The sequence below is a fragment of the Melitaea cinxia genome, chromosome 11, assembly GCF_905220565.1.
Source record: "Melitaea cinxia chromosome 11, ilMelCinx1.1, whole genome shotgun sequence".
Lineage (NCBI taxonomy): Eukaryota > Metazoa > Arthropoda > Insecta > Lepidoptera > Nymphalidae > Melitaea > Melitaea cinxia.
The window spans coordinates 11,842,429-11,862,070 of NC_059404.1; the positions used below are offsets into that span (position 1 = coordinate 11,842,429).

The window sequence follows — 19,642 nt, forward strand, 5'->3', positions numbered from 1 at the left end:
TGTCCGAGAATCCTCGATACTTAAGTTCTTCCTGTGCTGTGCTGTGTGGCTACGGCACTAAAGAATTTAGCCACCCCCTCTCTTCCCGTGGGTGTCGTAAGAGGCGACTAAGGGATAACAAGGTTCCACAACCATCTTGGAACTTAAGAAGCCGACCGATGGCGGGATAACCATCCAACTGCTGGCTTTGAAATACACAGGCCGAAGACGGGCAGCAGCGTCTTCGGTGCGACAAAGCCAGTACTGCGGTCACCAACCCGCCTGCCCAGCGTGGTGACTATGGGCAAAACACATGAGTTCACGTTATTTTTGGCGTAAACTTGTGGAGGCCTATGTCCAGCAGTGGACTGTATAGGCTGTAATAATAAAATAAAAAAAGTTCTTCCCACACCGAATGCGCCATAGCACGTGCTTGGCTTGAGATCAGTTAGAATATCAAAAACTATAAAATTCTAGATTTTAGAATGCATTTTATAAAGTTACTTAGTAGGATTTTAATTGCAGGAAAGTTTACTGAACACATCTGAAAACTATAATGTATATAACACACATTATAATGTTGCATATACATGTAAAATATTCAAAACTACTTGTATTACTCCTTATTGCTGTATCCAAGTACATGGAAAATCAATAAAAACTTGAACGCAATAAGTCAAATGTTGTATAATGTCGAATAAATCAATCTAGCATCTTCGAGGTTGAAAGGAATTATTTAACTTGACATGATGAATGAAGTAATTTGTATAATAAATGGTATAAATAACTATGGCTCATTTCGAATCTTTCTTATAAATGTTATTTGTTCAAGGTGGAAATTATTAATTTCAAATTAACATTTTTATGCAGGTAAGATTAGTTAGGTATAAATGAGTGCATTGTTTTTATCATTTGTATGATTAGGTATAAAAGATGTGAAGATTTACAAAAATATTATCAAACACGAATTTATTGATTCAACTTATAACATCCCTCTGCTGGGTATTTAAATATATATAATAAGTATTAAAGGTCATCAAAATCACAATTTGAAATATTTATCATCTGATTTAGTAATTTATTTTTAAGGTAATTTCGAGACTGACGGTGTTAAGGTCGCTGAAACACTGTGTGACTATGTATTTACTTCACAAACAAATAAACCAGCTCACGGGCGACTCTACAGTCCTAGGTATCCTTCAAGTTACCCTAGTAATGTGAGGTGCAGCTATCATTTTAACGCAAGGTAAAAAAGTGAACTACGTTATTTGAGATCTTATTTACATAAAGTACAATAACGATTTTAAGTTTTATTAAATTTTTATTACTTAGAGAGTAAAATTAGCTAAACAAAATGTATAATAGATCTAAATAAGAGGGATACCGTTCTATTTATTTATAATTAAAATTGTAAATAGAACGGGTGACACGAACTCGAATTTTCGTTTATTTATGTAAATAAACAAATTGAAGCTCGCATTAATTTGCACGTTTATAACGTTCGGTCAGAATTACAGTCCGCCACTAAATTGGACACATCAGCCGCGCTCACTTAATTTATAAACTAGATTTATCTCACAATACGTTTTGTTGTCTAATTTTAGAATTTTCGTTGGATTATGATGAATGAAATTATTATACAATTGTAAAAAATTAAATTATTAAAACCTTTATTTTTATTTCATTTAAAAGGTTTTTAGGGCCATATAAAGGTTTGTTAGGTTTTATTTATATATTTACGTTTGTTTATTGTCACTTTAATGCTTATATTTGTATTTTATGTGTTTAAAAAAGTGTGTTTGTGTTTTTTTCAGAAAACATGAATTAGTAAAACTGATTTTCGAAGAATCATATTTACAGAAAGGCGACGAAAGGTATTACCTATTTACATATTTTTCTATACAGATAAAATAGATTAAGATTTTGTGATATATGTTTGGATGATAAGATAATATATGTTTTTTAATGTGATTTTTCTTCTTATTTTAGTTGTTTAAATCGTGCCGATATTATAAAAGTATTCGATGGAAAAGCTTCAACAGCGCCGGTCATTGCAATGCTTTGCAATGAAATTGTAGGTGAGAGGACTTAATATTGGTTTTTAATAAAAATTTACATTTTGTTGAAAATTATCAAAATATCTTAAAATATTATTTTTAACTATTCATGTTGTCGTTGTTACACACAATAATACTAAACTTATATATTCGAATATACCCGTCATTACGATTCATTGTTTGTTTGCCATGTTCACGACTAGGTATACCTAATTTTATAAACAACATGAATGCGCTTGCAAAGTATTATAAGCAATTCGATCAGTTATACTATGCAGATATTGTAGAATGATAGACATTAATACTATAAACCAATTAGGTCTATTAAATATTTCAAACCTTAAGCCGTGTACAAAGTGTGATTTTACAGAGCAAGTGTAGTCTAGTGATGTAGAACACGCGTGCGTCATATGTACGTCATAATAATGTATCGATACATACGAGTAACGAACATGCGAGTTTGTGTACTATTTCGAACATGTGTCACACATCGAACATTTGTCTATGTACGTGTGAACACGACTATGCGTGTCTCCGACATACTGACTACGGTACAGTACTGACTACGCCGTAGTACATTTAAAATGTTTAGTCGTAATACGTTGTAGTCAGTACTAAAGTTTGAAAAAAAGCGCTTTAAAACATACAAATTAAAGAAAATTAAGTATAATTGAACCATTTTAAGACTAAAATGATTCGATTTTATATACTTCGTATTGCTATTTATATGAATATTTTCTTTCAAGCAAAATGTAATAAGTTAAAAGTATGTACCGGTGCGTAACTAGTCGTGCTTATACTTTTTTGGTTGCTGTTTTACCATACAGTCGCTTATGACATTTTCCGAGTTTTGAAGTTTATTTTTGGATGGTCGTCTGCAAGGACTTTTCATTTTTTTAGGTAATTCATAATAATAATTGTTTATTCCGTAAATATGGGAAATTACGACGAATGGGATTGTTTTTTTTTTTATCTTCCTTATTGGATGTAATATTATGTAAAAAAAGAATGTTGACAAATAGCAAAGACCTAAAAATTACGTTAGTATATATATAATTTTATTAGATTTCATTTGTGTATAATTTAAACAGTTGAATTTTAAGGGAACATATTATTATGCGAAAACAATATAAAAATGTTTTTAGCATTTTTATTTCCCCGTCTGTCTGTATCTTTCGGCATAGAGAACGGATAAAATATATAAATATAAATTACTATGTACAACATTGGAGATACTTTGAGAATATAAAGGACTGAGTGGTTCTCAGCGAAAGAACTGAAATTATTGGATTTTATTCCGATATTAAACTTAGTTCTCAGAATTGTTACATCTGATTTCGTAATGGGCATTCAACGATCATATAAAACACCGAAATTGTTTCGGCGTATTTCTATGTCTCAATATAAGTGTATATTTATATAATATGTATATATTATATATTATATTGCTTTCGTGTATCTGATAAGATTAGATTGGAATATAAAAAGTTAAGTAAATCGGGTTATATATTTGCGCGATAAGCCTTAGGAGATGACTCTGATGTTTTCGATATAATTAGAACTCCATTCGCTTATCACATAAGTTTCTAACTAATATTAGTATTAGTAGTTTTATGTTCTTTGGCCTTTTACCGCAACTTCTTACACTCAGAATTACGTACCTATATATATTACGCTTCAGCCTGTAATATCCCACTACCGGGCATAGGCCTCTTTCAGGAGTTTAATCCACCACGCTGCTCCGATACGGTTTGGCGGATATACCTACTATGAGTAACGATCGCTATCAGGTGTACATGATAACAACCGGGACCGACGGCTTAGCGTGCTCTCTGAGGCACGATGGGGAGACCCGCAAGGACTGCACAAACACCCAGACCACGGCAAACACCTGTATGGCCAATACAAATGATTGTCATGTGCGGGGATCGAACCCGCAACCGTCAGCGCAACAGGTAGAATCCATGGCTGTAACTGTTGCGCCAACGTGGGGTCTATGTATTACATATTATATATTATTATTATTATATATTACGTATAGGTATTACTTACAGTAATACTTTCAATCTGAAGTTCTATTCGTTTGGGTAAAGGCGATAATCTCAGGTACTACGAGTGTGAATTGAAAAGTTCTTTGAGTGTTGGACAGTTCATTTAGTAATAACTGTTCCGTTTTGTCTCGTTATATAGTTGAATATTTTTGTACCATAAAAAGTATATAATATAAAATAGTCATGAGTTTAGTTTTTTGCGTATTTATTTTAACTGAATCTACATTATCGACCCACTGCTAACTTCACATTAATTATAAAGTTCTATAACTTCTCGGACCAAAACATTTTATTTTTATAGGATTTCTTAATTTACAGTTATGACTTGTTTATTTTTTAGGATATGAAATAGTTTCAACGGGACCAGAGCTCTTAGTTCAATTCACGGCAAACTCAAACACTCATGGGCAGGGATTCAAGGCCAGTTACCAGTTCGTAATGGAGGATAACTCTAGCGCAGGTTTAGTAAGCATTTTCTGTAATGTACATAAATAAAAATTTATGCAACTTCTTAGTACAACCAATTTTAATGCACTTTTTATTACAATTGGATTAATCTGGATGATTTGAAAATGTTAAAGTAAAATAAAGCTCTAATGTTGTCTAGGAAAAAAATGCAAAAAAAAAATCATATGCAACGTAAGGAATTTAAAGGAGTCCGTCAAATGAAATAAAGAGTAAGAAGAAGAGAATTATTTACTGTTATGTTGAATTCTTTATGTATTTTCTTGTTAATAGAATAAATGTGATAATTGTGCTTGAAAGCATAAGACTAAAAAGTAGTAGTCCTAATAGCTGACGGTCGGGGGTTTGAAATCTGACTTTTAGGGAATATTTTAATTTTAAATTAATAGTATTTATGATCTATGGTTCAAATTTCACGTGTCCTAATGGATTTCATTATCGCGACGCTAATAATCGTACTTATTAAGTAACATTAGTATGTGAGTATTGTTTAAAAGGATACCATAAAAATATTATATATATTACAGATGGTGAAAGTAATAAAAAACCAGGTGTAATTGATGGATCATCCGCACTGGGGCCAGCAGTCAGTGCCGCAAGTAAGCTCTTTAGGGATCGGTGAAACACTGAAATCTTTTTATCATTTTTACACGTACAAATATAGACTACTACGTACTTACGTTATTACGTAAACAATTGCGTATCTAATTAAAGAGTTTCGTTCAAAGTAATTGATACTTTTTATCGAACTGCTGTAACGTTGATAAAATACGAGTAGATTTTAACCCTTAATCGGGCAAAGGGAACTATTTTCCCACCCTGTCAATCTAGCTAAATTCCCGAATATTTTTGAATTGGCAACCTTTCAAATTAATTTTTTTACACAAATACAATCTTAGATAATTACAGAATTATTTTATTGACAACCCCAGCTTTTCAAATGTCAAGTGTCAATGTCAGAATCAAATTAACGTCACATTTGAAAAATTCGCGCGATTTTCACACAGTGGAGACATAAATCTGCAAAGTTTCTTCAAAAAAGATTCTGGTAAGTAGATATTTGATTCGTTATGTACTAATTTATTATATTCTATGTAATGTTGTTATGATATTCAATGCAAAAATGCAGTGTTTGTGTGGTTTTGATTACTTTGAAATTTATTCTTGTAAGTGGGAAAATAGTTCCCTTTGTCCGCTCCTGAACTCTATATTACGTCAATATATATAAAAAGTGGGGATTTATTTTTGTAGACTTTTTTTATTTTTGTCAATTACTTAATTTCGTTTTTTTTTTTTTAAATTGTTGATTTCCATTGTTTTAGATCATGTCTTTTAAAAGACGGAAAATTAATGATAAAGCTCTTGAAAATATATTAGAAAATCTTTCTGATTTATCGGACATCGATACTTCTGATGATGACGATATTTATGGCGATTGCTTGATAAGTCCAACGGATTCATTTTACCGCACAAATTCAGAAGACTTAGTTGAAAGACGTTTAGAGGAAATATTTAGTAAACAAACTTCAGATCCCGTACCAAATGACACTTCAAACAAAACGGAGCTACCTGCATCCTCACTCGTAAAAAATTTACAAGGGCCTTCAACATTCAGCCAATGTACTCCTGTTTCTTCAGAACCACTTACTACATCATCTTTGCTTTTACCAACTGACCCAACAATAACAGCTTCTGTTCCACCACTTTGCTTTGCTACACCAACTTTAATTCCGCCGAATGAACCAATAGGACCAGTTTCTAACGATAAACCAACCCCTGCAAGACCTACTATTAGAATTGAGAGAATAGAAAGACTCAACAATAATCCTCGTGAATGGAAAATTGATAATCATATTCATAGCATTCCAGACTTTTCGAATAAAATTATACCCCAGTCAATTTATACTCACAAAACACAACCTATACAAATATTTAACAACTTCTTTCCGAGATATCTTATAGCAAAAATTGCCGAACAGACCAATAAATATGCAAACCAACAATCAAGCAGAAACTGGTCTGACGTAACAGACAATGATATGAGTGCTTATTTGGGTATATTAATTATGATGGGACTTAATCCATTACCAAATATGGAATATTACTGGTCGACTGATCCATTTTATAATAACCCTGAGATATCTAAAATATTTACACTAAAAAGGTTTAAGAAAATAACTGAAAATTTACATTTAAATGACAATTCTCTAGCGCCATCCAAAAACTCCCCGAACTATGACAAACTGTACAAACTAAGACCATTTATAGAAGAACTAAATGACATTTTTCAGAAACAAACAGCTAACTCAAGTATTCAGTCCATTGACGAAAGTATGGTGAAATTTAAGGGGCGATGCTCTTTAAAACAGTATATGCCGAAGAAACCGATTAAGCGCGGATTCAAAGTGTGGGCTAGATGCGATGCCGAAACTGGTTATCTTTACCAATTTGAGGTGTATACTGGAAAGGGTGATAACATGGAACATGAAGGCTTAGGATACAATGTTGTTTGGAAATTTAGTCAAAACTTACCAATAAACACGTTATTGGTGTTTGACAATTTTTTTACTGGAGTGAATTTACTTGATGATTTATACATGAAACATGTTTATGCAGTTGGAACAGTACGTACCAACCGGAAGGAACTACCAGACATAATCAAGAAGACTCAGACAAGAAATATACGCTTAGGGAAACACGAATTCGCAGCAGTAACTGTATCACCGGTATCTGCAATAAAATGGGTGGATACCCGAGAAGTATGTGTGCTCACCACAGCACACAATCCAAAGGATGTTGTCTTTATAAAAAGAACACAAAAAGATGGCACCAAAGCAGACGTCTTGTGTCCAAAAGCAATTGCAGATTATACGCGCTCTATGGGAGGTGTCGATCGTTTCGATCATTTCAGATCGTCATATCCCATAAGCCGCAAAAGTAGAAAATTTTGGATGAGATTATTTTTTTTCATGTTTGATGCTGCCATAATAAATTCATACATAACGTACACAACTCTCCATAGAACTACGAGCGACTCCCATAAGGATTATAGGTTACGGTTGGCGCGAGGCCTTATCAATAACTATAGTGACACCAAAAGGGGTTCTATGGTATATAAAAATAAGAAAGGGGGAAATTTTGGTGTCCCGAATGAAATTCGACTCCAAAATGTGGGCGTGCATCTTCCCGAAAAAGGATCTACGTACAAAAGGTGTCGATTTTGCAGCACAAAAAATAAAGAAAAACGCACTAACATTTTGTGCTCCACATGCAAAGTGGCATTATGCCCGCAAGATTGTTTTAAGCAATTTCATTTAAGTGAATAAATATTTTGTTAATTATATATCGTTAAAAAAAGTATTTGGTCCTTTATTCGCATACTGACACTCCACCTCACCTCTCAGTAAAAAATTCTGTGCACATTTATTAACAAAAATAAATTCAAAAGTAAAGTCGGGGCAAATTACTAGTCTATTAAAATTTATAGACGTAATCGGGCAAAGGGAAATTATTTCCCACTTTGGTTGTCCATGAACAGGTAAAGGGAAATAATTTCCCACTCGTAAAACATCATATTTTTTCAGTTTCAGTAATTTAAATACTATTTTATGTACACTGATATCCAACACGACACAAAAACTTATACATAAGCCATGAAAAATATTTTTTTTGGTTCTGCCCGATTAAGGGTTAAAATTGTTGTTAACGCTTTTTATTAAACTTTTATTCGACCAAATAGTTTGATAAACTCTCATAAACATATTTTCATTCCTTTACAATAATTGTTTCTATTGTAAATTACTAACATAATTTATTTAAAACTTATCATTCAGTCATTCGTTATGTTTAATAGCTTTCAATGGTTCCAAAAGAGTTAAAAGTTATTCGAGGCGAACTTTGTTCGTTGATGTTGAATAAATAGGGCTTATAACAATAAACGATATATAAAATTCTTTGTGAAATGCCTAGACCAGATCAGATTTGTTTATAATGACTGGATATTCTATAAAAAGGGGTTACACATCGTCGATGTCGACACATTGATTGTCGATCACAAAATTATATGAAAAATATAGACTTTGTTTAATACAAAGATGTAAAATCTTAAAGCTTTGTTTTTTTTTTTTTAATTTATTTAGTAAACGACAGTAGTAAACAGATTAAAATGAGATGTGTAACAAGATTGTCAAAAAAAAAAAAACTGTCACAAAACTTCTAAAGCGTTTGTTCTGAGCAACTTATTCCAAATTTAAAATGTAAACTATAGTCATTACAATTTTTTAAGAATACTCATAATTAATAACAATGTCATTCTAAATTATACTTTACTTACTATATTAAAATAAGGTAACGTTTAATCAAGCCTCTTATAACCGTCAATCCGTTTCAGCGTCATCCTGTCATCAAGTATTCAGGTCTGATAAGAGCAGCGGCGGTAAATTGATCTCTCCTCTCTACCCCTCCCCCTACCCCCCGAAAACGCAATGTCATTACGAGTTCCTGGCGAGGGGCAGGGAACGAGTGAGATTAGTATTCGAAGACTTCAGCTTACAAAGAGTCACCGGGAGCATTATTGAGTGAGCTGTTTTTTTTTTACTATGATGCTTAACTTTTTACGACATGAACTTGTGTATACTTTTTATTTATATTAAGTTTATTTTTGGAATTATTTGTAACAGGTAGGTAGTTCCTAGTCCAGTATCCTACTGTAGTTAAAAGTATGTATTCCACTACAAACAATTGATCTATTTTTATTGCATGCATGCATGCAATATACATATATTCTTGAATTGGATCTAATAATTCTACCATATTGGTTTTAGAGAGAATTTAAAATGTATCGGTAAGTTTCATTAAGGTTATTTTTAATATAGCAAATAGAATTTAATTCGTCTATTTTCCACACAACTCTATGTATGAAAATTTAATAGTTTCTGACAATAATGAATAAATATAAAATATAGTTAAAATTAAGTAATGAGTTTCTCATCGAACTCATTGATAAATTTGTAACTCTCACTTAAATATATATTTAAAAAAAAACATACTAGTCGTCAAATTTCTTCCTATTTGGAGACAACTGACTCTTATTTACATAGCAATATAATATGACTGAGTCACTACGAATACTTACTTTATACAATAAAAAATTGACGATTACATTTACGTACCTACACTATGTTTTTTTATATCTTAAAGTACGATTTCTAGGAAATCTAAATGTATTCTACATTTATCAGTTTAAACTTTCACATTACAATTTTTTTTGTGTACTTGCTGCATTTTTCTTCTATTTTCTGCCTGTTTGTTCGATAAATTTCATTACCCCGATAAAACAAAATTAGTCAAACATGAAACCAACGTTTGATTAAACGGGCTTAACAAACTGTATTAACATAATAAAACACGTACATTAATCCCGGCATTAGACGCCAATTATAAACGGCGATACATAAAAATTGTTGGTTCGGTTTTTGCGGACTACAATTAACAGCAGCTGGCGCGGCGGTGAGGATTTATCGTTCACCGATATAGCCACAGATCGCTTAGCCGTGTGCGATTCAAGCCCTGATGTAACCGCGTAATACTGCAATGAATGTGTGTTCCTGCTTTATTCTTGCGTTCTATTAACGTGATAGCCCAGACAAGTGACAGATTTTACAATTATGTTATATGTTGGTGGATTAGAGGTTTTATAGCTCGGGAATTTGGCTGATTTTACAATTATCTGGTTTGTTCAGTAACAAGTAATATTATCATATACAGAATCCGTTCTTAGCTAGTATAACCACAATTGTTGTTCATATTTCAATTCTGGGCACAATGATCGGTATTTTTTTTTTCGCTCGCTTATTATGCATATTCTTATTACATAAGATACTTTAGAAAGAAATTAAGAGGTTATACGATTATCGTATTTTTATTCATTTACTTGTCGCTGGACAGATAATTGCTCTACGATATTGCTGTAGATTGTTTAGTAATTTTTGATTTTTGAACTCATTCAACTACGTAATACCAAAATATTTCCATGTTGTATGTAGTATTTGTTGCGTGCTGTAATTTATTTTGTAAAATATTTTAAAAAATTGAAGTAAACTGAAGTTGAAGGAAAGGAAGATGATGAGAGTCGTCTGAAATATTAAAATCTGTTACTTATTTTATATCGTATCGTTAATCGATATACAGACGATCATTGAGTCGTGTTCAGTTCAAGTTCTCATACAATAGCAAATATTTCGACACCAGCATTTTATAGTAAGCTAACTCATAAAAGTGAACTTTACAATAGAGCCTTATAAAAGGGAATAACGTGATACATTTTATATTAATTAAGAAACTTATTTCAAATTTGGTATTTTTAATAATTAATTTATTCATTGCAATTTGACAATTTTTTAGTACTTATAAAAACACATTTTGCCAATTAATGAAACAACTTTTTTCGGATTTTATCGCGGTTTATTATTAACTTTTGATAATAAACCGCGATAAAATTCGGAAAAAGTTGTTTCATTAAATGAGTAAAATTCGCGTAAACATTAGAAAACAACATTTTGCCAAGTTTACATTTAATAAAAACCTACTTATCTAAAATTCGAGCTAAAGAATAAATTGTTCGTGTCGATTTGTTCTATAGTATAAAAAAAAAAATGTAGGATGTTGTATAAGTGTTTTATTTTAATAATGTGATAGCAGTAAATTTATTGTTCACGAACATGGGCATAAATCTCTGAGCCGTGTTCTTTTTTAGTCATAAAAAAACCAGTACCAAAATAAGCGCATGTTACCGCCCCGTTCCTGTGTGTTTTCGTAATGCTTTGCTGCGTTGTACATTAAATGAATATCAAGAAATTTAGAAATATTTAACTTTTTTGTTATGATTAAAACAATGTAAGGTGCATTAAGTTCATTTAAGACAAGCCCAATCATGAGTATTTTGGCAGAATCAGGGGAAATGCTACTTTATTTGAGAAGAAAACAACTCATATTAATATATACCGTAAACATAATTTCCCAACAATCCAGTCCAATATATGATTATTTTACTAAATCCTCATCTAAAGCTGTGTGAACGAGATTCGCCCAAACCTTACACAACCATTACACATCCGAGCTGAAAAATACTTGAAAGAATTGAATCTGTGCCTTCCATCAGTTTTCCAAAAAAAAAAAATACCGTCCTATGGTCCGTGGGACATTTGTGAATTTCCTATCAATCTAGAACTGACACATTTTTTTTAAAGATAACACCCCACCATCCGTGTATAAAAATTTATTTAATGAAATTATCTATAAAAATAAGGAAAGCAAGCAGTTTTATACAGATGGTTCGGTGATAAATAACAAATCAGGATGTGCCGTAGTCTCTCACAATAATACCTTGCTTTACAAACTTTTAAATTTCGACAAGATTTTCAGTTGTGAAGCTATTGCTATTCTCAAAGCTCTAGAAATAATACAATATAATAGTAATTTAGATAGATTCATAGTTTTTTCTGATTCAAAATCATGTTTACAAGCATTACAAAACAATAGCAAATAAAGAACCACTTATATTAGAAATTAAAGAAGTAATGGCAAATTTAATTAACAAAAAATATATATTTAAAATAATCTGGATCCCTAGTTATATAGGTATTATAGGTAACGAAAAAGCCGATTTAGAAGCTAAAAAAGCAGCAAACTTGAACTCAATAGATTTTTCTATTAAGGCAAACGCGACTGATTTCAAGAATCATATTAAATATAAAATAAAAACTTTATGGGATACACTTTGGAAGAATAACAATACAAGTAAATTATATGAGATCAGAAATTCTATTTTTGATAAGTTTTCTTCATCGTTTAATAATAGAAAACATCAAACCATTATTACTAGGCTCCGTATTAATCACACAAACATGACCCATGTATACATTATGAAAAAGATTAGTAAACCAAAATGTAAATGCGGGATGGATCTAACAGTAAAACATATTCTTGTAGATTGTCAGGCCTATAATAGAGATAAATCAACATGTAACCTACCTAATAACTTAAAAGATTGTTTAACTGAAAATGGTCTTATACAGACAGTTAACTTTTTAAAAATAAAAAATATGTACAAGACTATATAAATGTTACTATTGAAGTCGCTAATGACCTTAGCTGTTAAAAAGCGACTTAAAATAAATAAATTAAAAAAAATGTAAGGTGTAGTCTTAATATTTAAGTAATTAAAATATTTGAAATATACTATAAGAATTGTAGTAATAAAAATAATTTGTTAAAGTTAAAAAAATATGTAAAAAAAATCATTGAGAAAAGTATATTTATAGTGTGTGTAGTCAGCTATTAGGTCTTCTAAAATCTGCCTATTTCTTTAACGCACAGCCTACAGTCTTACACTAAATTTTCATATATTAAAAAAAATATAAAACAGGTAATGCGGAACCTGGAAAAATATATTTTCTTAGAAGATTCAGAGCTTAATAAAAACATGTCTTAGAACTTCTTAAAACAAACAGAGTTTCTTCGCAATGTTTTACATTACCACCGAGCACGAGTTGAATTTTGAACATTTTATTTTTATCCTTTGAAACTCAATATCGGCTTAGATTTAAACCTTTGAATCCATATAACGGGCTTTCGCGTCACCCTCTTATTAATCAGAGAGCGACCTTTAAATATTTATATAAAGATAGACCAGTAAAAAGCCTGACTTTTTACAAATTTAAATTTAAAAGAGAAGTTAGACAAACAAAAAACAATTATATATTTCATCGAGAACAGACGAAAAATTTATAAAATAATTTACAAATTAAAATGAAACCACAAAATAAATAAAACATAAAAGTGCAATAAATAAAAACCGCGAATGCGCCGAAGAATTATTTTTCCATTTACATATTTTCCGCTCTGTATTAGTAACTACGGACCGAAACGTAATTGATGTTTGACTGACCGCACGTACATTTAACGGGGAATTGTGTTTCAATTCGGAGATTCAGCAACGTAGCAACGTAGCAGCATAGCATTGTAGATACAACACTCCTGACGTAAATGAACATCCAACCACAATACAATAGTTTTGGATTTACCACATTTTGTTTTTCAATTAACTTAGAATTAATTGTAATCATATTTGAATAAATAATTCATAAACTGTTTATATTTTATGTAGTGTCTACACAATTTAAAGCATTTTTAAATACATGACACAACAGCGCATTGCAAATATATATATAAACATTTGCTGACGGTTTAGTTTTATTATGTAGCAAATAATAAAATGACAGCTTTTATTCCATAATTTATTTCAACTTTACAAACGCTAGTATTATTTTAAGCCACTCTCAAAAAAGGAGGAGGTTTTCAATTCTAGTTTTATATATTACCTCACAACTCTTGTGATTCTTTTTTTTTCCATTAAATCTGAAACTTGTCAATAGTCCATTTAAATTTGACCAATATATGACGACTTATTGAATTACCCTAAGCGTCTAGTTACCCTGACTATTTTTTCAACTAACGTTTTACCTGTTAATGTGAATTGTTTTTTTTTTTTTTTCGTTGCGAGTAAACTATCATTAAAGAAAATTTTGCTATGAACTGTTAGATTTTTGCAAATTTCTCTCCTTATTGCGTATACCTGCCAGGAATTAATTTTACGTAATGCCATAACAGTGCCAGTTTTATTATTTAGAAAAATTTCAACGATATCATCAGAATTTGTTTGTGACAGGAGTTAAAATTTTTATATTAAAATTTTACACTTCGAAATTTATTCATATGCATAACAATGGAGTTAAAATGTTATTTGACAGACGCCGTTGAATGCGAAGCGGGAACGGGCGTGCTACCGCACCGCGATGATTATAAATTTATAACTTTCGTTCTGTTACACACAAAACACGAATAACTTTTACTAACATTTTTAGCTTTCTGGTAACAACTACCACTTTTAAATATGAATAAATTGACACATGTATATTCTACTGCTAGACAAAGGCCTCCTTAACATAAAGGAAAAACATCACAGCTTAATCCAACACGATTGTCCTCATGAAATAGCTGGATAATTTAATAACACTTGATAAAGTGTCTATGACAAGAACCGACCCCTGTACGTGGTCTCGCGGACACCGCGGCATATATACCTACAAAAATATACATTCAGAACCTATCTCGAATGGAAATCAAACCAACGATAAGGCTTAAGTCTTAAGGTAGATACTCTTGCTACTAAATCACGTAAATAATGTATTTTTACTACATAGAAGATATTGAGGCGATCGTCATCATCATCACACATCACTTCAGCCTGTCACAATCAACTGCTGGACTTAGGCCACCACAAGTTCGCACCAAAAATGGCGTGAATTCATATGTGTTATTTTATAGTTACAACGCTGGGTAGGCTGGTTGGTGATTGCACGGCTGGCTTTGTCGCATCGAAGACGCTTCTTCCCATCTTCGATTGATATTTCAAAGCCAGCAGTTGGTTATCCCGCCATCGTGGGCTTTTTAAGTTCCAAGGTGGTAGTGGAACTGTGATATCCCGTAGTCAACTCTTACAACACCCACGGGAAGAGACGGGGTGGCTATATTCTTTACTACCGTAACCACACAGTAAATAATAATAGAGGCGATAGGGACCTTAAATGCTGTGTTTGCAGAAAGTAGTCATAACATGTTGACTGGCTTACGTTTAATATTTCGCTGGGTTTAAGAATAATTTAAAAATATATTGTAATAAAAAATGAAAGTCAAATCTAATATATAAAATTCTCGTGTCACGGTGTTTGTAGTTAAACTCCTCCGAAACGGCTTGACCGATACTCATGAAATTTTGTGTGCATATTGGGTAGGTCTGAGAATCAAACAACATCTATTTTTTATCCCCCTGAACGTTAAGAGTAGTCCACCCTTATTTTTTTTTTTTTAATTTTTAGATAAATTATATATTTTTTATTTTATTACGAGTTGGCGTTGAAAAATAGATACAACCCTAAATTATCACTCTTCTACCACCAATCCGTATTTTAAAATAGCGTTTAGCGGCAACACAACGTTTGCCGAGTTAGTTACGATATATAATTACTTATTAAAAGTAGAAGCTTAACCTTGAATAAGTAACCAGCATAATGGGAATAAATAAATAGATACTTATAATAATACATATTTAAATGCAAAGGAAGCAAACATTGCATAAGTGCTGTCTAATTGGATGAAGATATTCGCAAAGTAAGGTTTAATTATGTTAAGCTAATGTGTTATGTTGTGCCAAGTTCTTTACCAAACTATTGAGAAATACATGTTGACTATAAAACAAAATATTTTTTACGTACGTACATAATTATAATGTTTACAAATTTATAATTTTTAAACACATAATTATATTTATTAAATTATTAAAATATAGCTCTCTTTAAAATTATATATCTCATAATAACCTATAATAATTTGATATTAATAACAAAGAATTATACATGCATGTTTATGTGTCTTTACAAAAAAGCTTGACTGTTTTTTTTAAAGTCAAAACAAAAAATGCTCCATTACGTAGCTTTAAACCGCTGGCACGCTACAAAAAAAAAAAACATGTTTTGTGTGAAAAAGCACTTAAAAGATTTCAGGTCAAGGCATTTTTCATGTAGGCAAGTTTTACCCTAAATTAACCCTAATGACCGACAACAAAATGCCAACACCTACCCTTTTTCACGAACGCCATTTGGGTTTTTTATTAATGTAATTGTAACACCGTTTTCATATGTTTTCCAAATGATTACCATTTCCTTTCATCTATCAAAAACAACGTCACGCAATAGTTTAATAAATAAATAACAAATATACGATTTATTTATAAAATACTAGTGTTTGGTTTAGTTTATGAGTGCTTAAATTAATTGTTATAACATCAGCATTTTACGCCGGATTTGTACTTTTCATTACAAGACCTATAGTAATATATATATAGCTATAGTTAATTTACAGACGTAAGCCACCGATACAAATTTAATAAACTAAAAATATAAAAAAGAGTAAAGCTTAAAGTTTTTTACATAGCTGTTTGTTCCATTTTAAAAGTTTTAAGACATTTTTATACAAAGATTTCCTTACCTAAGATAAATTAAAAACCACTAGCTATGCAGGCGAAAGCTGGTAAATAATAAAAATGAGAAATTTTTCGAAGATAACGGAGGCTTTGAACGCTTTCAAGCGTTAAGCTCATATTTCAAATGCTGATATTCTTACCTCGATTGAATTACCAAAGCTTTTTTAATGTATTACAACATAAAATGTTTATATAGTAGTGGTGCATTCATGGAATACTTGCTATATATAGACATATATATCATCATTATTACAGCCTATACAGTCCACTGCTGGACATAGGCCTCCACAAGTTTACGCCAAAAATAACGTGAACTCACGTGTTTTGCCCATAGTCACCACGCTGGGCAGGCGGGTTGGTGACCGCAGTACTGGCTTTGTCGCACCGAAGACGCTGCTGCCCGTCTTCGGCCTGTGTATTTCAAAGCCAGCAGTTGGATGGTTATCCCGCCACCGGTCGGCTTCTTAAGTTCCAAGACATATATATATCTACATATTATATCTAATAAGACATACATACATATATATGAAGATATGAAGGCAGTATTTATGTTCACGCACTGTGTTATATAAAAATGTTGGATAAATAAAGCATCATTATGTTTAATAGCAATTATTAAATATTTTTTATTGTTCCAACAAAAAACAATTTGTAAAAAAAAATGCGTGCGTACAAAGAACACATGTCAGAAGTGAAACTTCTTTGGACACGTATGCATCCTCCGCAAACCAGCCAAAGAGGACTACACTCACCCGAAGTCCTATAGACCTATCGGACTCCTGTCGATCCTAGGAAAGACAGTTGAGAAAATGATGGTGGGTAGACTTCAGTGGAGGCTCTTCCCTACGCTGCACCGAAGCCAGTACGGATTCATGCCGCAGAGGGGAACGGAAGACGCCCTCTACGATCTCGTCAGGCATATCAGGCAGGAAATGGACTCTAAGAAGATAGTGCTTCTGGTATCGCTTGACATAGAAGGCGCTTTCGATAATGCATGGTGGCCGATTCTCAAAAAACAGCTGGTGGACAAGTATTGCCCGAGAAACCTATTTGCTATGGTCGCTTCATACCTTCAGGATCGAAAGGTCATTGTCAACTACGCCAGAGCGACCAGTGAGAAGGAGACCACGAAGGGTTGCGTCCAAGGATCCATTGGCGGGCCAACCTTCTGGAACCTCATACTGGATTCGCTGCTGAGAAAGATCAGCGATATGGGAGTGTATTGCCAGGCCTTTGCGGACGACGTGGTCCTCGTCTTCTCCAGCCAAAAATCCGGCAACCTACAGACCTCAGCCGAAACCACCTTAGCTGCCGTACAAGAGTGGGGTATACATAACAAACTGAGCTTCGCCGCGCATAAGACCAACGCGATGGTGCTCAATAAAAAGCTGAAATACGATACCCCCATAATCCATATGTCCGGCACTCGACTGAGGCTTGTAGGTCAAATAAAACTGCTGGGGCTCATTTTGGACTCGCAGCTCACTTTCAACGCCCACGTATCCGCAGTATGCAAAAAAGCTGTGGACATTTATAAACAGCTTGCGCGCGCGGCGAGAGTGACTTGGGGTCTGAACGGAGAGATCGTACGGACCATATATGTGGCGGTGATAGAGCCCATCGTTCTGTACGCAGCAAGCGTATGGTCCGCTGCAGCAGAGAAGTTGACGGTACGAAAGCAACTAAACTCACTGCAGAGAGGATTTGCTCTGAAAATGTGCAGGGCGTACAGAACGGTGTCGCTTACATCGGCACTAGTCCTCTCAGGTTTGCTCCCGTTGAACCTTCGCGTTCGAGAAGCGGCCATATTATTAGAGACCAAAAAGGGTTACAGCACGGACCTTCTTCCACCGGGAAGAGAGCTGGAGCGCAAGGTGGGACCAATGCAAAACCCCCATCCTTCTCTACTCATGACAACGGAGTACGAGCGCTTAGAGAGTCTGAACCCCGAAGTCCTTGAGGAACACAGCATCGTCGGGCCTCTTATCTTTACCGACGGAAGCAAAATAGAGGGTAAAGTTGGAGCCGCCCTCACATGTTGGGACCAAGACAGGGAAGTAAGATACTCCACTTTCCGGTTAGAGCCTCACAACACTGTCTTTCAATCCGAGTTGTACGCACTCTTCAGAGCAGTGAAAATGGCAAAAACCTCAAAGTCACGCTCCATCAACATCTTGAGCGACTCGAGGTCATCTTTGGATCTGCTGAGGAGCCCCTCAGTGACTCACCCTCTGGCCGTGGAAATAAAGAGTCGAATCAGACAGCTCCGGGAAGAGAACAAGACAGTGCGGTTCTTTTGGTTGAGGGCCCATGTTGGAACACCGGGCAATGAGAGAGCGGACGAGCTGGCCAAAAGGGCGGCTTTAACAAAAAAGACGGCACCTGACTACGACAGAGTACCAATCTCGTATGTCAGAAGACAGATCCGGGAAGCGACTGCCAGGGTGTGGCAAGACAGATACAATTCTTCGAAGACCGGCTCGGTGACGAAAATATTCCTACCGGATGTAAAGACCGTTTACAGACTGGTAAGGAAATAGGCACCAACATCTGTCGACACGCAAATTCTGACCGGCCACGGAGGATATGCGGCGTATCTTCACAGATTCCACCTCACTGACAGTCCCTCGTGTATCTGCGACCCGAATTGTGAGGAGACAGTTCTGCATATTATACTGAATTGCCCGAGGTTCAGTAAGGAAAGGCTGGATCTGGAACTCAAACTCCAGATTAAACTAGACCAGCCATCGCTTCATACCATCCTGGAGAGCGAGGCTAGCAGAACGTCCTTCCTCACATTCGCGAGAAAGGCCGTCAATACAGCCGCAAAGAGGAACAGCACGCTTTCTCCATCACCGGCTTTAACACCTGCGCAGAGTGCCAACACCGTCGTTCATACAACACACACTCAGACACACTACACACAAGCACAAATAGAGCAAAACCGTGTCCAACAAGCCGCTCAGCGAGATAACACAACAGCTCCGCGG

General features: G+C 33.8%; 1 protein-coding gene across 1 annotated transcript in view; it reads left to right on the forward strand.

The window, feature by feature from the left end:
- The window catches only part of LOC123657614 (suppressor of lurcher protein 1-like), a 66,823-nt gene that overhangs the window by 37,468 nt on the left and 9,713 nt on the right, over positions 1 to 19,642 (forward strand). The window contains exons 5-10 of the mRNA XM_045593137.1: positions 1,069 to 1,225; positions 1,794 to 1,853; positions 1,969 to 2,057; positions 4,428 to 4,547; positions 5,080 to 5,151; positions 8,943 to 9,129. Coding sequence (XP_045449093.1) covers positions 1,069 to 1,225; positions 1,794 to 1,853; positions 1,969 to 2,057; positions 4,428 to 4,547; positions 5,080 to 5,151; positions 8,943 to 9,129 — 685 coding nt within the window. The remainder of the gene's footprint in view (positions 1 to 1,068; positions 1,226 to 1,793; positions 1,854 to 1,968; positions 2,058 to 4,427; positions 4,548 to 5,079; positions 5,152 to 8,942; positions 9,130 to 19,642) is intronic.